This window comes from Sminthopsis crassicaudata, chromosome 3 (assembly GCF_048593235.1).
Source record: "Sminthopsis crassicaudata isolate SCR6 chromosome 3, ASM4859323v1, whole genome shotgun sequence".
In the NCBI taxonomy this organism is placed as follows: Eukaryota; Metazoa; Chordata; class Mammalia; order Dasyuromorphia; family Dasyuridae; genus Sminthopsis; species Sminthopsis crassicaudata.
Window position 1 is genome coordinate 524,913,199 of NC_133619.1, and position 15,811 is coordinate 524,929,009.

A 15,811-nucleotide genomic window follows, 5' to 3' on the forward strand; every position below is an offset into this window, starting at 1 on the left:
AAAAAGAAGTAAAAAGATGGTGGATAAAATAAAGTGCAAATCTACAAATTTGTCATTTATTCTTCTGCAAAAAAGCCCTGCTGATATCAAATACTAGGGAAGGGAGAACAACTTGCTCTGAAGTAGTCTACCAGCATTCCTTAATCTCAATTACCATTAGAAGTTTCATCCATTGTCCTGGTGCTGTGTAAGGGACTCTTAGGGAGATGATACCAGATATCATATTCTTTCATTCCATTTATTAAAGAAAATATGTTGCAGAAGAATGTTGAGGTTTAAATCATTTGGGAATTTATTATTTTCAGAGAGAGAGGTGAAATGTAATCATTCTGGATTAGGGAATAATTACATCCTTCAGAAGACACAGAGTTTATCTTTTTACCATACTTCTTTAATAACATTAGGGTGCATGGAGTTTTGGGAGAGGACTAGCACCTCTGATTTGAAGGTTTGACAATCCCTTTTCAGGGCTGCGTACCCACTTTTGGTGTTCATCACTTGTTACCAATTCTCACCTGGGGTTCTAACATAGTTAGCAGCCATACTCAAGTGAAATCATCATGGAAGACAGGCTAAACCAGACTGAGGAACTGACAGGCCAAAAACCTGGTAATGAATTAGGGATTACCCCAAGCATGTGAAAATTTCCCCTGCTGGAATGGGAAGATGAGAACAATTTGCTCCAACAGCCAAGAAAGAGACTAAAGCTGCAGCTTTGGAACACTTAGGGCATAGTCATCCACTGTATTCTGGAGCATTTCAAGTTGTCCTGACTTTTGTCTTACCACCAGACTTTGATGACTCTGAGAGAGAGATTGAGGCTGATAACTTGTGTAAATCTGCCTCACTTAAATCCAACTCACATGTGAGCCAAGATATCATTCTGTGATCACAGAATGATATCATTAGTCCTCTTCAAAATGAAGAACAAATAATAAGTGTTGCATCTACATTTCAATAAATGAAAAGTGACACTGATTTCTCAGGTTAAGAAAGGGGAAAAAAAAAAAGAGAAGAAATTGGTTTCCAATTCCTAGGGGCTTTATTTTTCATTAAGAGAAGACTTACTATGTTACAGAAAGCAAAATTCTTAACTGTGTTGAATAGATAACTATTCCCAGTTATATTTTACTTTAGAAAAAAGGAGCTTGTCTTGTTTCCTGTGCCAGAGTCTTAGCACTGAGCATCTTTAGGAACACATAAACATACAAAGCCTTCACTGGGTTGAGGTGCTGAATAATTCAACATGTAATCTGACTTTCCTATGGTGCTAGGTCTGTATTGAGGAGGAATCAGCTCAGGCTGATGTCCAGGAAAACAGTGAGGTTCTTGTTTAAACCCTGCAAAGAAAGACAGGAAATTAGAAAATTGATATCACTTAACAACAGGGATTATCCCAAAATAATACTAGCTAAATGATTAAATGTTTTATAAATATTATTTTTCTTGATCTCAATAACTATGAGCTAGGTTAAATATCATGTTATCTCTATTTTGTAAAAGAGAACATTCATACTCAGAAAGTTATTTGCAGCATAGTCAACTGTCAAAATTGAGATTCAAACTCAGTTCTCTTCACACTAAATTCTGCACATTTTCCACTATACTATACTGACATTAGGTCTGTTCACATTAGGCAAAGTGGGAAACTGATTATTCCAATAAAAACAAACAACCTGGAGGGATAGCATAGTGTTCCCACAATAAAAGGAGAAAAAGTCTATACTTTAGGTTGGAGGAATCCTGGGGAGTAAAGAAATAGCCAATTTGGGAGGGAAAACATCTTAAAAGCACTCATTTGAAGTAGGCTTAATTTTAATTAAGTGATTATTACTACCCCATCCCAATCCTGCTCTCTACTTTAAAGCACTTACTTCGAGGAGGAGGTAGCTTTTTTTGGTAGTTGGAACCATATGTTGTTTCAAAATAGTGACCAAACTAGAAAGAAAAACAGAAGATTTTCAGTAAAAATTATGCAGTCAAGTTTCAAAGTATGGAAATCTTTATGGCATTAGTAGTAATAGAACTTGCCAGGGTTTATATGTACTGGAGGCTTCACAGCAAAGCTTTCCATGAGGGAAGTTCAAGCCTATGCATTCAGTATAGATTATAGGAGACTCTACCCTCATCTAGGAGACACTAGTGTTCTGAGAACGAATTAGTAGATAAGATTAAAGTCCTCTGTAGTTTGATGAGAATTACATGGCATCTTTTATGCCATTTCTTAAAAGGAAAGGTAATGTTCAATTTGGTTGGGAAGTGTTAGGATTATATATTCTGCCTCCTAGAACTATCACATAGTTTTGTATGCTAAATAAATAAGCCAAAGGAAGAAAAGGAAGGAGGATTACCTGGGAAGACATAGGTTGTGGCTGTACAATCTTTTGAAGGTCGTATCTCTCCTGGTTCCAGTTGCCTATTAAGGTACGGTTAGAGTAATCATTTTCATTGGTTGTACATCTCCATCCATACTGGAAAAACTTGGACATATCATTCCAGTCTGTCCATACTTCGCCATGGCCATCTGCATGCATTAGGCAGCCACATTGTGGATTTGTGATAAAGCAGGAAAAGGATAATTTCTGGGGAAGGGCAGGAAAAGGAAACCATTGCACAAACCAAGTAACAGAATTCCATTTCTTCTCACTCTTGTTCTACACACTGAGAGATGACCAACACCTTGGAAACATTAAGTCCAACTAAGGTGCACGTTTCTGACAGTTTGCTGCAGCTTATCAGGCAGTTACATTTTTACTCCTGACATATATAGCAATAGCTACTTCTCTGCTTTGCCTTCAGAGCCTAGCAAAAAGCAGATGTCAATTAACTGAGGTAATTGTACTGGAGAGGAATCTTAAATCTAGGAATCTTAAATATCCAGAAATCCAACATAGGGTGTCAATTAACCTGCAGTGAACTTAGAACTCAGGAATATAAGGAGCAGGGAATCTTAGTTTGTAGCATATTTGCTTTAGGTGAAGTGAAAAATGAAGTCTTAGAAGTTCACAATTAGAAGTGATTTCGGAGGTTTAGTCCAAACTGAATCTGAAAAAATCCTTCTGCGTCCAATCTTTGCTTAAAGCTCTCAAACGAAGAGAACTCGTTTCCCTACAAATCGCTTCTACTTTTGGCTAACTCTTAGAAGAATTTTTTTATTCATTCATAACTCTTCCTAGCTCTCCTACTCCCTCTTAACCTCAAGCCAAATAGATTTCCCCAGACAGATTTCCTCTTTCAACCCTTTCAATAGTTGAAGACAATTGCGTTCTTCCTAAGTCTGATTCTCCCGTTCCCTTCAGGCCCGGTTCAGATACTAGAAAATACCTGTTCTGGGTTTTGGACAAATGATTTGGATAGTTTGGGCTCCACTGAGATGCTTTCACAGCAAATGAATTCTTGATATTTCTTTTCCATGTTCCTCCTGGGGCTGACAGGTTACCCAACATAGATTTTGGAATTTCAGTCCACAGGAAATGAGGATTTTCTCCTTGTCCTGATAGAAATCTCTGGCCTACAGGACGGGGTCACTGCCAGAACCGGAGGCGGAGCCAGTGCCTCGAGGATATATTGGGTAGAGAGACGGGACAGACGGGTCACGGGCCCCTCTTTGTGAAGTTTGCTCTGCTGAGATCACCGGGCAGCGGATAACGGGGTTCAGAGGCCCTGGCCCTCAAACTATAACTACTTCCCATAGTGGGAGAGGGGTGAGTGGTACTGTAGCTCCTTCCGCAGACCAGAGAATCACACAATCCCCTCCAAGTGAATAAATGTTTATTACGTGCCTACCAAGTACGTGAAAATTACAAATTACTCTTCCAAAGAGCTGAAACTACAAAGACCGTAAAAAAAAAAAAAAAAAAAAAAAAAAAAAAAAAAAAAAAAAAAAAATCCCCTGTCCTCAAAGCTTAAGAGGAACCGGTGCACTAAAAGGGAAGTTCTAGGGGTTGATGAGGTTAGACCGGAAAAGTTAAAAAAAAAAAAAAAAATCCCCTGCCCTCAAAGCTCAGGAGGAACCGGCGCACAAAGAGGGTAGTTCTAGGGGTGGACGAGGTTAGACGGGATGATGTCTCAAGGGTGAAAGCACTTCCGGCTGGGCTGGATTCCAGGCCCCACGTTTTACAGAGGCCCACATGCTTAATGACTCGCTCCAGGTTCACCCAGCCAGTGGTAAGTGACAAGGCTCAGCGGCGGGAGCCATTCGTGATTCGCAGCAGAAAAGGAACTGGATTTGGACTCAGGAGACCTGGGTGAGACAGAGCTCGGCCGCTAAGAAGCGGCGTGAGCTTCGCACATCACTCGGCTTCTCAAGGTCTTTTCTAGGGTCAAAATCTAGGCTGCGTCCCTGGATTAAGGGTAGAGGAGGGAAAGTTGGTGAAGGGGCTGCTCGTCCAGGATTCGTCACCAGCTTCTGCATTAGAGATTGCTTGTGACGTCACAGAAGTACCGACGAATCAGCTTGCGCTTGGTTAGTCGAGGGAAGGAGAGGTTTTACCTTACGGGGAAAATTCTTCAAATTTGCAGTCATGGTTATCACCACCACCACTAGTTCGGAGGACCAACAACAGGTTGTCAAGGCAACCTGGAGCTATGGCTCGTCATCATTCAGCGACCGGGGAGGACAGCGGAAGGAAGGGGAAGTGACAGCTGACGTGCGTTACACAGGGCTGAGGGAGTGGCGACAAGCTGAGGCACCATGGTCGCTCGCCGCCTCCTATTGGTTGGGGAGGGAAATTTCTCCTTCGCCGCCGCCTTGAGCGAGAATCAAGGGTCCGGCACACGTCTCATAGCCACTTGTCCCCAGGAATTCACGGACTTGGCCGGGGACTCGGTGTTTCTGGAGAACCTACAACGCCTGCGCGACCGAGGTAGCGGAGCCCCTCCCCTCACCGAAGCCCCTCCCCCCTCAAGTAATGAGGCCCCTGAAGCCCCACCTCCGCCTCCATGTGATTCTTCTCTTCCGCGCATCCTAACCTAGGCTCGAAGCTCTTTTTTTTCCCCAAGTAGAGCTGAAGGGTGATTGCTCTGGTTGTTCGCATTTCTCCGAGAGTTCCCTCTGCTTTTATCCGACTTCTGATTTCCCCCGCTTTCTTTAAATCCCAACTAAAAAACCCTCTACTGGAAGCTTCCCCAGTCCTCCGAGTACCAGTGCTTTCTTTTGGTCTTTTCCTATTTATCCTGCATACAGCTCGCTTTTGTATATATTTATTTATTTGTTGTCATCCCCTATAGATTGTAACCCGCTTGAGGAACTTAATTTTGCCTCATTTTGTATCCCCAGCGCTCTGCACAGTATCAGACAGATAGCATAAATACATAATAATACATAATAATGATAAACGTGCCTGACACAGCATAAATAGAATACATACTATATATTATAATATGTTATACATTATACATAATTATATATAACATAATATATTGTGTGTGATACACAATATAATAATATATAATTATATCTTGCATATAATAAGTGTTTGACAGCATAAACAACAGACTAATAATAAAATATATTAACTTAAGTATTTGAGTGACAGCATAAATAATAATAGAATATATAATAACAAACAAGTGACACAGCATAAATAAATAATAGAATAATATATAATAATAGACATAATAAGGGTTTGACACAATAAGTAAATATATATATGACGATAAACATAAATGATTATCGAATTGAAAAGTTTGTGGGAAGGTGGAGAATTAGCTCTTGCCTGGATGCTGGGCCGCAGGTGATCCCGTGCTCCCAGCGTGCTCTGCTCTTCCCACCTTCCTCCTCCTCCCCCAGGGGCTGAGGTGCGCTTCGGGGTGGACTGTACCCAGTTGGCAGAAGCCTTTGCCGAGGATGGCTGGAAGTTTGATCGCATTTATTTCAACTTCCCGCACTGTGGGCGCAAAGCTGGAGTGGCCAAGAACAGGGAGCTACTTGCCAGGTTTTTTCAGAGGTGAGGCGGGGCTCAGCCCTTTACCAGGTATGGTGTCTTACTCGAAAAGTCTGTGACATGGTGTCCTGCCCCAGAGGAATAGCTGAAACTTGAAAAATGAGAGGGCAAAAGAATATGTATATATAACACATAGGCTACCCTTCCCTGTGCCCCCCAAAAAACTGGCTTGTGCACGATCATTTGTATCGTATTTTCTGTGTATGTTTTAGCACGTATAGATATGCACACGTGTATATATGTATATAAGCATGTGCGTGTATTTATATTTCTTTTCAAAGTGATCACAGGATGGTATGTAGCAAGTAACAAAATTTGTGGCCCAGGCAGTTGCATTACTGTGGGTAACTAGGCAGGGGGCGGAAAAGGATGAGAAAGACTGCCCAGGTTAAGTGACCTGTACGAGGTCAGAATTAAGTTGAGCCCTGGAGTATAAATTTAGAGCTTAGGGATCATCACCCGGTCAAACCCTTTCATTTTTCAGGCAAGGACACAGGAGCAGACAAGTTAAGTGACTAGCTCTGAGTCATATAGTTATTGTCAAAAAGATATTTCCTCCAAAGAAGCATTAAATTCTGTCTGTGGAATCTCAAGGGAGAATATTTCAGGTGGGGAGGAATTCTAGAACAATGTCATATTCAAGGGACTTGACTTTCATAATCTGCTCAGAGATTAGTTTGTATAGTGTACCATTTAAGGGACAGTTTTGTACTTTAATTATTAAGGCAGATGAAAAAATATTTGTTTTAAATGATTAGGAAAATAAAACCCTCTGATCACATTTTACAGAAGTTTTGCAGACACCAGTTCTAATATGAACATCATGCTTTTGGTCAAAAAATACCACATAGGTACTTCTAAGCAGATTTTGATTTTATTCTCATCTACAAAGTAGCCAGATTTTAAAAATTAGCTGACGTGCTTAAAAGTTTGGTCCTTAAAAAACAGTTTAAGAATCTCAATATGTTTGTGATATCCATGGTTATTTCTAATTGCTATTGAAAAATAAATCTTTTTTTTCCCTGTAGCTGTGCTGATGTCCTTGCAGAAAGAGGGGAGGTTCATGTGGCATTGTGCAGAGGACAAGGAGGAACTCCTGCTGATTATCCCAGGAGAGAATGGCATAATAGTTGGCAAGTAGTAGCTATGGCAGCTAGAGGAGGACTCATCTTGAGCAATGTTCATCCTTTCACTTCTGGGACTATGCCAGGGTACAAGTGCACTGGGTACAGGTAACACACAATAGTAAAATTCAAGTTTGTTTGTTTGTTTGTTTTTCTTCTCTCCTCTCTGTTAAAAACTGAGCTATAGGATTTTCTCTGATATTTTGATTCAGTCCCTTAGGAGTGCAGTTCATATATAGAGTCTTGTATTTTTCCAGGAGTCAGAACAAGTCCTTCCATGTTGAAGGTGCTTTGAATCATGTCTTTACCCGGAGTTTACCTTTTGAAGAGTCCCAGCCCATGATCTGCAGAGTTAGACTGGATGACCATTGGCTTTCCTTCACTGTACCAGAAGCATTAGTAGGGAAAATAAACAGGTAATCTCTTATTTTTTGGAAATACCATCCATCTCAGAAGGTATACTAATTAACTTGATGGAAGCCCTTTATCCTACAAATGCTAAAGATTAATGATGATAATTATTCCTCTAAAACTGTCAGTCTATCATTCCTCAGATTCCCAGTAATTACAATTGCTACATTTTTTAGTTTTTCATATATAAGGTAGTAGTTGGGGTTCTGAATCAGTACATTTTTGTTTATAGAAGAAGATAAGGATAGGAACTAGATCTGTAACTTCACAGATACAGAGAACTCCCAGGTAAGGAATCTCTGTCTTCCAGTGCTACTTAGCATCTTCTCTCCAACATAGTCTTAGAGAATTCCCTAGTGCACTGAAAGGTTAAGTCATTTGCTCAAGGCCACACAGACATTATGTGTCAAAGAGAACTTTTGAGCCCCAGTCTTCCTACCTTTTAGGTGGTTTCTCTAATCATTACATTATGCTATCCTCAAAATAGTTTCTTTTATTTCTTAAACTTACTGTTAACTTCTCTTGCTGCTTATTTGTTTTTAATTCCACCTAAAGAACAGTTGTTTTTGTTTTTAAGTTAGAAGAATTATTTCTCTTTTGTATCAAACAGAGGTTTCCTTGAAACAAATTCAAGTCATCCTGTCAGGACTATAAATGAAAAGCTGATTGCTGAACTCAGTAAAACTTTTTTACTTTGGAGACTGAAATGCCCCACTCCTTTGCTTCCAGAGAAAGGCTGTGATAATCCCATTGCCTGGAGCTTTGATTCTCCATCAGCTCCTTTTTGGATCACTCCCCAAAAAGAGAAAATTCCACATTCTGAGCTGTTGGCTGATGAAACAACATGTGACATGAAGGAGTTCCTGGTGTCATTTTCAAGGCTCCATCTTCAGAAAGACCTTGAGTGGAAGGGGGAACAAGAGACCCAGAAGAAAATCCAAAGCCAAACAAAGTTCCATCTCAGATCTTCCCTTCTAGTTTATGCACAGGATATTATCCAAAGACCATCCTTTCTTCCAGGATCTCTGCATATCCTCAGTGGTCCTGTTTTTAGGAAATGCTTCATTTCACCTTTCATGCTGCCAGCATTTCATGAGACTTTATTTATTCATGGATTTAATAAAGAAATGAGTGATTCCTGTCTTCAGTTATTCTTGGAACACCTGAAATGCACTCTACATGGCCTTCTCAAACAGAGGTTGCCAGATGGCCCTGAATTGAGCAGCTCTCTGATATTTAAACCTCAGGAAAATAAAAAAGATTATCTGATTTGTGTGAAGCCTCACAATTTTGGTCCAGATGAAATTGTGGATCTAGTTATTGGGTCTATCATAACATCTGCTACAAGCCAGTTGTACCAAGACTTGGATTTTGTATTTGCATCTGTGAATCTAGACCTTTTAGTCATGCTGGTATGGGGGATCTCTGACTGGAGAATTTTATGGACCTTCGATGAACGCTTTCTAGATCATTTTGTTCCTGGAAAAAATAGAACCCTTTAAATTTTTTTCTCTCTATCCTCCATCTTATGTACATGATATTAGCTTTTGGCTAGATGAGGAGAGAGGATTTGATGAAGTAGAGTTTCACACTGTGGCTCGAGCTGTATCTCAAGATATGATCACATCCATACAGCTCCTTAATCACTTCCAGCACCCACAAACTGGACGGGTCAGCCTTTGCTATAGACTGACCTACCAGACTTGTGACAGAGCTCTAAGTCATCAGCAGGCAACAATGATTCAAAATCGGTTTAGAAATGAGATACAGCGATATTTACATGTGACACTGAGGTAGCTTTGTAGAATTAAGTAATTTTTCTTCAAGTTCTTTCTTCAAGAAACACATAACAGTATGTGTTCTTTCTGTACCAAAGACTTTCTCAGTAATTATTTTACTGAGCCACTCACTTTTCAACCTTCTGTGTTCTAGTTTCTGTCTCTATCATTGAAAAATGCTGTCTCTAAGATTCTCACAAACTTATAGCTTCTAAATACAATGCCCCTTTTTAGTCATCATCATTCTTCATTTTTCTTTAGCTTTTTATACTTCTGACTTCTCCCTTTTTCTAAGCACTCTATCTGGTTTTCTGATGTTGCTTCCTCCTGGTTCCAACTGTTTTACTATTTTTTTTTTTCAGTCTTTTTTTGTTGCAGCAAAAACCATATTCTGTTCATTTTGTATATGCCCCAGTCCTATTTCTGGGCCCTCTTTTTTTTCTCTATGTATATATTGTCTTAATGACTGAACCAGCCCTTCTGCTTAAAATTATCATCTCTTTGTCAGTGACTCCTAAATTTATATACACCTTCTCTTTTCCTTAACCTGCTTCCTTGAAAATATTTTCATTTCCTTATTCCATAGTATCTTGAATTCAACAATTCCAAATCAGAAATCATTCCCCCCCAAAAATTCACTCTTTTTTTCAGAATCCCTATTTCTTTCTTTCCATTTCCATTATGCTTTATTTTTCATCTCAACAAGTCAGCACTATTTAAAAAAATTATTTTTCATTGATAATTTTTTTTAATATCACCATAATTTCCCCAGTATCCCATTACACATCTCAGAGTCATCCTGAATAACAAATGTTTTATTAAAAAAAAAGGAAGAAAAAAAAAATCAAGATTAACCAATCAATACATTCAAAAAGTTTGAAAATATATACAATTTACCATAACCGTATGAGAGGAATAGAGTGAGAGTATTTTTCTCATTTGTCATCTTTGGGGGTCATGTTTATTATTTGTAATTTTGCAGCTTTCTCTTTTGATTGCTTTATGACTGTGCTTTACATTTACATTGTTGTAATCAGTGCTATTTTGTTTTCTTGGTTCTGCTTGTTTCGTACTGTATCAAATTGTGTCTGTATTTCTCTGTATTCATCATATTTGTCTTTTCTTACTATAGTTATATTCCATTACATTATATATTTCCTTAGCCACTTCCCATTTGATGGATATCTATTTTATTACCAATTCTTTGCTACTACAAAAAGTGCTGTTATAAATATTTTCTTGTATATGGGGACTTCTTCTTTTTTTTTTTTTAATAATAACTTTTTATTTTCAAAATACAGGCAAAGATAGTTTTCAACATTCACCCTTGAAAAACCTTGTGTTCCAAATAGAAGATTTTGATTACATCAAACTAAAAAGTTCCTGTACAAACAATGCTAATGCAAATAAGATTAGAAGGGAAATAACAAATTGGGAAAATATTTTTAAAGTTAAAGGTTCTGATAAAGGTCTCATTTCCAAAATATATAGAGAACTGACCCTAATTTATAAGAAATCAAACCATTCTCCAATTGATAAATGGTCAAAGGATATGAACAGACAATTCTCAGATGATGAAATTGAAACTATTTCCACTCATATGAAAGAGTGTTCCAAATCACTACTGATCAGAGAAATGCAAATTAAGGCAACTCTGAGATATCACTACACACCTGTCAGATTGGCTAAAATGACAGGAACAAATAATGATGAATGTTGGAGGGGATGTGGGAAAACTGGGACACTAATACATTGTTGGTGGAGTTGTGAAAGAATCCAACCATTCTGGAGAGCAATTTGGAACTATGCCCAAAAAGTTATCAAACTGTGCATACCCTTTGATCTAGCATTGCTGCTATTGGGCTTATATCCCAAAGAAATACTAAAGAGGGGAAAGGAAACCTGTATGTGCCAAAATGTTTGTGGCAGCTCTTTTCGTAGTGGCTAGAAACTGGACGATGAATGGATGTCCATCAATTGGAGAATGGTTTGGGTAAATTATGGTATATGAAGGTTATGGCATATTACTGCTCTCTAAGAAATGACCAGCAGGACGAATACAGAGAGGTTTGGAAAGACTTACATCAACTGATGCTGAGTGAAATGAATAGAACCAGAAGATCACTGTACACTTCAATGCTGTATGAAGATATATTCTGATGGAAGTGGATATCTTCAACATAAAGAAGATCCAACTCACTTCCAGTTGATCAATGATGGACAGAAACAACTACACCCAGAGAAGTAACACTGGGAAGTGAATGTAAATTGTTAGCACTACTGTCTATCTATTCAGGTTACTTATACCTTCGGAATCTAATACTTAACGTGCAACAAGAAAATTGGATTTACACATATATGTTATATCTAGGTTATACTGTAACACATGTAAAATGTATGGGATTGCCTGTCATCTAGGGGAGGAGGGAGTAGATAATTTGGAAAAAATGATTACAAGGGATATTGTTATAAAAAAAATTACTCATGCATATATATTGTCAAAAATTTTTTTATAATAAAGTGACTTTGTTTTCAATAAATAAATAAATAAAAATAAAAAATATACTAAAAAAAAATAAAAATAAAAATAAAAAACCTTTTGTTCCAAACTTTTCTTCCTCTCTTGCCCTCACCCTCTCCCCTAGACAGCAAATGATCCAATAGAGGTTAGAGATATGTGTGATTCTTCTAAAGTTTATATTTCCACATTATGTGGTACAAGAAAAATCAGATCAAAAAGGAAAAAAAATAAGAAAAAAGCAAGCAAACAACAATTAAAAAATATGAAAATACTATTTAATGATGCATATTGAGACCCCATAGTCTCTTTCTGGATGCAGGTGACTCCATTGCAAAACTTGGAATTGGCCTGAATCACCTCATTGTTGAAAAAGCCAAATCCATCACAGTTGATCATCACATAATAATCTTTTTACTATGTACAATGTTCTCTTGGTTCTACTCACTTCACTTAGCATCAATTCATATAAGCCTTTCCAGGCCTCTCTGAAGTCATCCTGCTGATAGTTTCTTACAGAACAATAATATTCCATAATCTTCATATACCCTAACTTATTCAGCCATTCCCAAACCGATAAGACATCCACTCAATTTCTAGTTCCTTGCCACTACAAAAAGGGCTGCTGCAAACAATTTTGCACATTTGGGCCTTTTTCTCTTTTTATGATCTCTTTGGGATACAGCCCCAGTACAGCTACGATTGGATCAAAGTTTTATACCTCTTTGGCCATAGTCTCAAATTGTTCTCCAGAATGGTTGGATCAGTTCATAACTCCACCAACAATGTATTAGTGTTCCACTTTTCCCACATCCCCTCCAACATTTATCATTATCTTTTCCTGTCATCTTAGCCAATCTAAGAGGTGTAAAGTGGTACCTCAGAATTGTCTTAATTTACATTTCTGTAATAGTGATGTAGAGCATTTTTTCATAAGACTAGAAATGGCTTTAATTTCTTTGTCTGAAAATTGTCTGTTCATATTCTTATCAATTGGAAAATGGCTTGTATTCTTTTTTTTTTTTTTTTTTTTTTTTTTTAATGTTTTTTATTTACCAGATATATGCATGGGTAATTTTACAACATTGACAATTGCCAAACCCTTTGTTCCAATTTTTCCCCTCCTCCCCCCAGATGGCAGGTCAACCAATACATGTTAAATATGTTAGATTATAAATTAAATACAATATATGTATACATGACCAAACAGTTTTTTTGCTGTACAAAAAGAATCGGACTTTGAAATAGTGTACATTTAGCCTGTGAAGGAAATCCAAAATGCAGGCGGACAAAATTAGAGGGATTGGAAATTCTATGTAGTGGTTCATAATCATCTCCTAGAGTTCTTTTGCTGGGTGTAGCTGGTTCAGTTCATTATTGCTCTGTTGGAACTGATTTGGTTCATCTCATTGTTGAAAATGGCCACATCCATCAGAATTGATCATCATATAGTTTTGTTGTTGAAGTATACAACGATTTCCTGGTTCTGCTCATTTCACTCAGCATCAGTTCATGTAAGTCCAGGCCTTTCTGAAATCATCCTCTTGGTCATTTCTTACAGAACAATAATATTCCATAACCTTCATATACCATAATTTACCCAACCATTCTCCAATTGATGGACATCCACGTAGTTTGCAGTTTATGGCCACCACAAAGAGGGCTGAATGGCTTGTATTCTTATAAATTTGAGTCAATTCTCTATATATAGAAATAAGGCTTTTAACAGAAAAGTTGGATGTAAAAATTTCCCCCCTTTTTTCTGCTTCCCTTCTAATCTTGGCTGCATTCATTTTGTCTGTACGAAATCTTTTTAATTCAGTATAATAAAAATCATTCATTTTGCATTTCATAATGTTCTGTGTTGTTGTTTGGACATAAATTCCTTCCTTCTCCATAGATCTGAGAGACAGACTCTCCCTTGTTCTTCTAATTTGCTGATAGTATCACCCTTCATGTCTAAATCATGAATCTATTTCAACTTTATCTTGGTATAGGGTGTTAGGTGTTAGTCAGTACCTAGTTTCTGCCATACTCTTTGGGGATTTTCTTCTTATTAGTGACCTTCATGGGGTATATACACCCAGCAGTGGAATCTCCAGGTTAAAAAATATGAACATTTAGTCATTTTATTTTCATAATTCTTAAATTGCTTTCTGAAATGGTTGTTCTGATTTCACCAATAATGAACTAAGTAGTGTGCCTATAATTGTGCAACTAGTCTAACATTAACTATTCCCATTTTTTGTCACTTTTGCCAATTCACTGGAGTGTGACAAAAATCCATGCTTTTTGTTAAGGATATTGCCATCCTTCCAATTTTACAACTTTTCCAAGTTTACAATTTTTGAATTTTCTAATTCTTCATTCTCATCCACAGTTAAGTCCACAAGTTAAGTCAACAAGTATTTATTAAATATGTAGGGGATACCAGACACTGTGCTAAGGGATAGGGATATAAGAATGGCAGTCAATTGATGTATTTCCCATACCTGAAAACTATTGTTTGGAACAAAAAGACCTATCCAAATTGACTACTACAGAAATCAGAATTATTTATTAGAATCTTGAGAAGCAGACCCCATCCTGGTTTCGGACAAAGAACCACCAACCTCAGTAGCAGGGACTGTGTCCTAGGCTCTGCAAGCCGAGTCTATGTATCATTTCGTGTGGCAAATCGAAGTGCCTTAAGGAAATCTGGGGATGGAGGACTATTTAGAAGGACTATGTTGGGCAGTGAAGAAATAGAAAGGATGAAGAAGGCAAGAATGTTTGAGGTACAGATTAGACATTATGCAAGAGGTATGAGTCTGGGGGTCGTATCTCTTCCTCCACGAAAAAACTGTCCTCAAATGACATAAAACTCGAGCGCTTCTGTTCGTATAAAGTATTTCGTACCTCGGTGGCCACCGTTCGCCCAAACGACCCATGGCGTCAAGAGCGAGGACTTCATTGGGTGCAGCCTCTTCCTTTGCCCATACTTGCTATGGCGGCTAGGGGGGCCAGGCAGCGGCTCAAGGGAAGCGGCGGTGGCGGCGGTGGTGGAGACCCGACCAAGCTGCGGGAAGAGCCCCCGGGCCGAGAAGCAACCACTGCCTCAGATCAGCGGACTGAGTACGGGCAGGAACTCCCGGGGGCGCGTTCGGGCGGGTTCTCTTCCCCGGCCCGGCGGTCGGCCCCGGTTTCCCGGTCCCTTTCCCGAGGCATCCCTTTCTTTCCTGGATCCGCCCCCCTCTCCGAAGTTCTCCCCTCTTTCCTCTATTCCTCCTCCCTCGCCTCCCGGGTCAGGGACGTCACCCCTAGCCGGGCTCGGGCTCTACCGGGAAGGAGGGGAGGAGGCGTCTAAAACCCGAGGGGTGGGACTGGAGAGCGAGCCCGACCCGGCGCGACCCCGACTCACCTGGACTCGGGAGATAGCCCAGTTCGTCCTGCCCCTCCTTTTGCAGACCACGACTTCCCCAGGACTACCCAGATGGTCTGTGGCGGAGCTTTCAGATGGCTCCAGGGCAGTCCCAGGGTGTTCTCATGCATCCCAGGTGGGAGCAGTTTACCATTCATTGAAAGAGGTGTCAGGGCACGGGCCGAGGCTCGGAGACTTGGGCGCTCTGCTTGGGGGGCACCTTTCCCAGCTCTGCAAGGGCCCTGCATTTATTAGGATGATTCTTGCCATCGCCGCGAGGACAGATTGGTTCCTGGAGCAACGGACTTGAGGGGGGAAGGGTTAGTTGGGTTTGGGGATTGATTGGCCCTGGCATTGTTTTGTGAGGTTCAAGGCCTTGTCAGGATTCCATAGGATTGAAGACATAGTAGACTTTCAATCCCAAAGTCCGAGTTTGAGGTGGAATTTTTCCAATGGTCAGCATCTGGCTTCTCTGTGCGAGAACTTTCCTATGGGCGCCTTACTTCAAGAAGTGTCCGTGTGGGCTCTTTTCTCCTTCCGTGGTGTTATCACTGACTTTTCCTTCACACTTCCCCGTATATCCGGTCTATTACAAAGTCGTGTCTTGTACCGTCCCACGTCTCTGGATGCCTTCT

General features: G+C 39.4%; 3 protein-coding genes across 5 annotated transcripts in view; 2 read left to right on the forward strand and 1 right to left on the reverse strand.

Moving 5' to 3' along the window:
- Positions 1 to 1,023: 1,023 nt before the first annotated feature.
- On the reverse strand, positions 1,024 to 4,885 carry CFAP68 (cilia and flagella associated protein 68). 2 transcript variants are annotated; one of them, XM_074304284.1, is made up of 4 exons: positions 4,493 to 4,885; positions 2,352 to 2,582; positions 1,875 to 1,938; positions 1,024 to 1,340 (listed from the first exon to the last, which is right to left on the reverse strand). In XM_074304284.1, exons 1-4 carry the CDS (start codon positions 4,523 to 4,525, stop codon positions 1,174 to 1,176), a joined length of 495 nt encoding a protein of 164 aa, XP_074160385.1. In that variant the 5' UTR covers positions 4,526 to 4,885; the 3' UTR covers positions 1,024 to 1,173. The 2 variants fall into 2 exon arrangements, with proteins under 2 accessions (XP_074160385.1, XP_074160384.1); XM_074304283.1 differs by lacking the exon at positions 4,493 to 4,885 and adding an exon at positions 3,325 to 3,569.
- Positions 4,612 to 9,422, forward strand: FDXACB1 (ferredoxin-fold anticodon binding domain containing 1). Its single transcript, XM_074304280.1, is given in 6 exon segments — positions 4,612 to 4,865; positions 5,792 to 5,948; positions 6,974 to 7,177; positions 7,327 to 7,485; positions 8,091 to 8,964; positions 8,966 to 9,422. Coding segments are annotated over 6 exon segments (1,878 nt in total). The 5' UTR covers positions 4,612 to 4,693; the 3' UTR covers positions 9,278 to 9,422.
- A 5,260-nt stretch (positions 9,423 to 14,682) lies between these two features.
- ALG9 (ALG9 alpha-1,2-mannosyltransferase) overlaps positions 14,683 to 15,811 on the forward strand; it is a 128,096-nt gene continuing 126,967 nt past the window's right edge. Inside the window, exon 1 of one of the 2 annotated variants that reach the window (XM_074304281.1) lies at positions 14,683 to 14,890. In XM_074304281.1, coding sequence (XP_074160382.1) covers positions 14,763 to 14,890 — 128 coding nt within the window. In that variant the 5' untranslated portion in view covers positions 14,683 to 14,762. Of the gene's footprint in view, positions 14,891 to 15,174; positions 15,313 to 15,811 lie in introns of those variants that run through there. The other variant, XM_074304282.1, reaches the window with a different exon arrangement.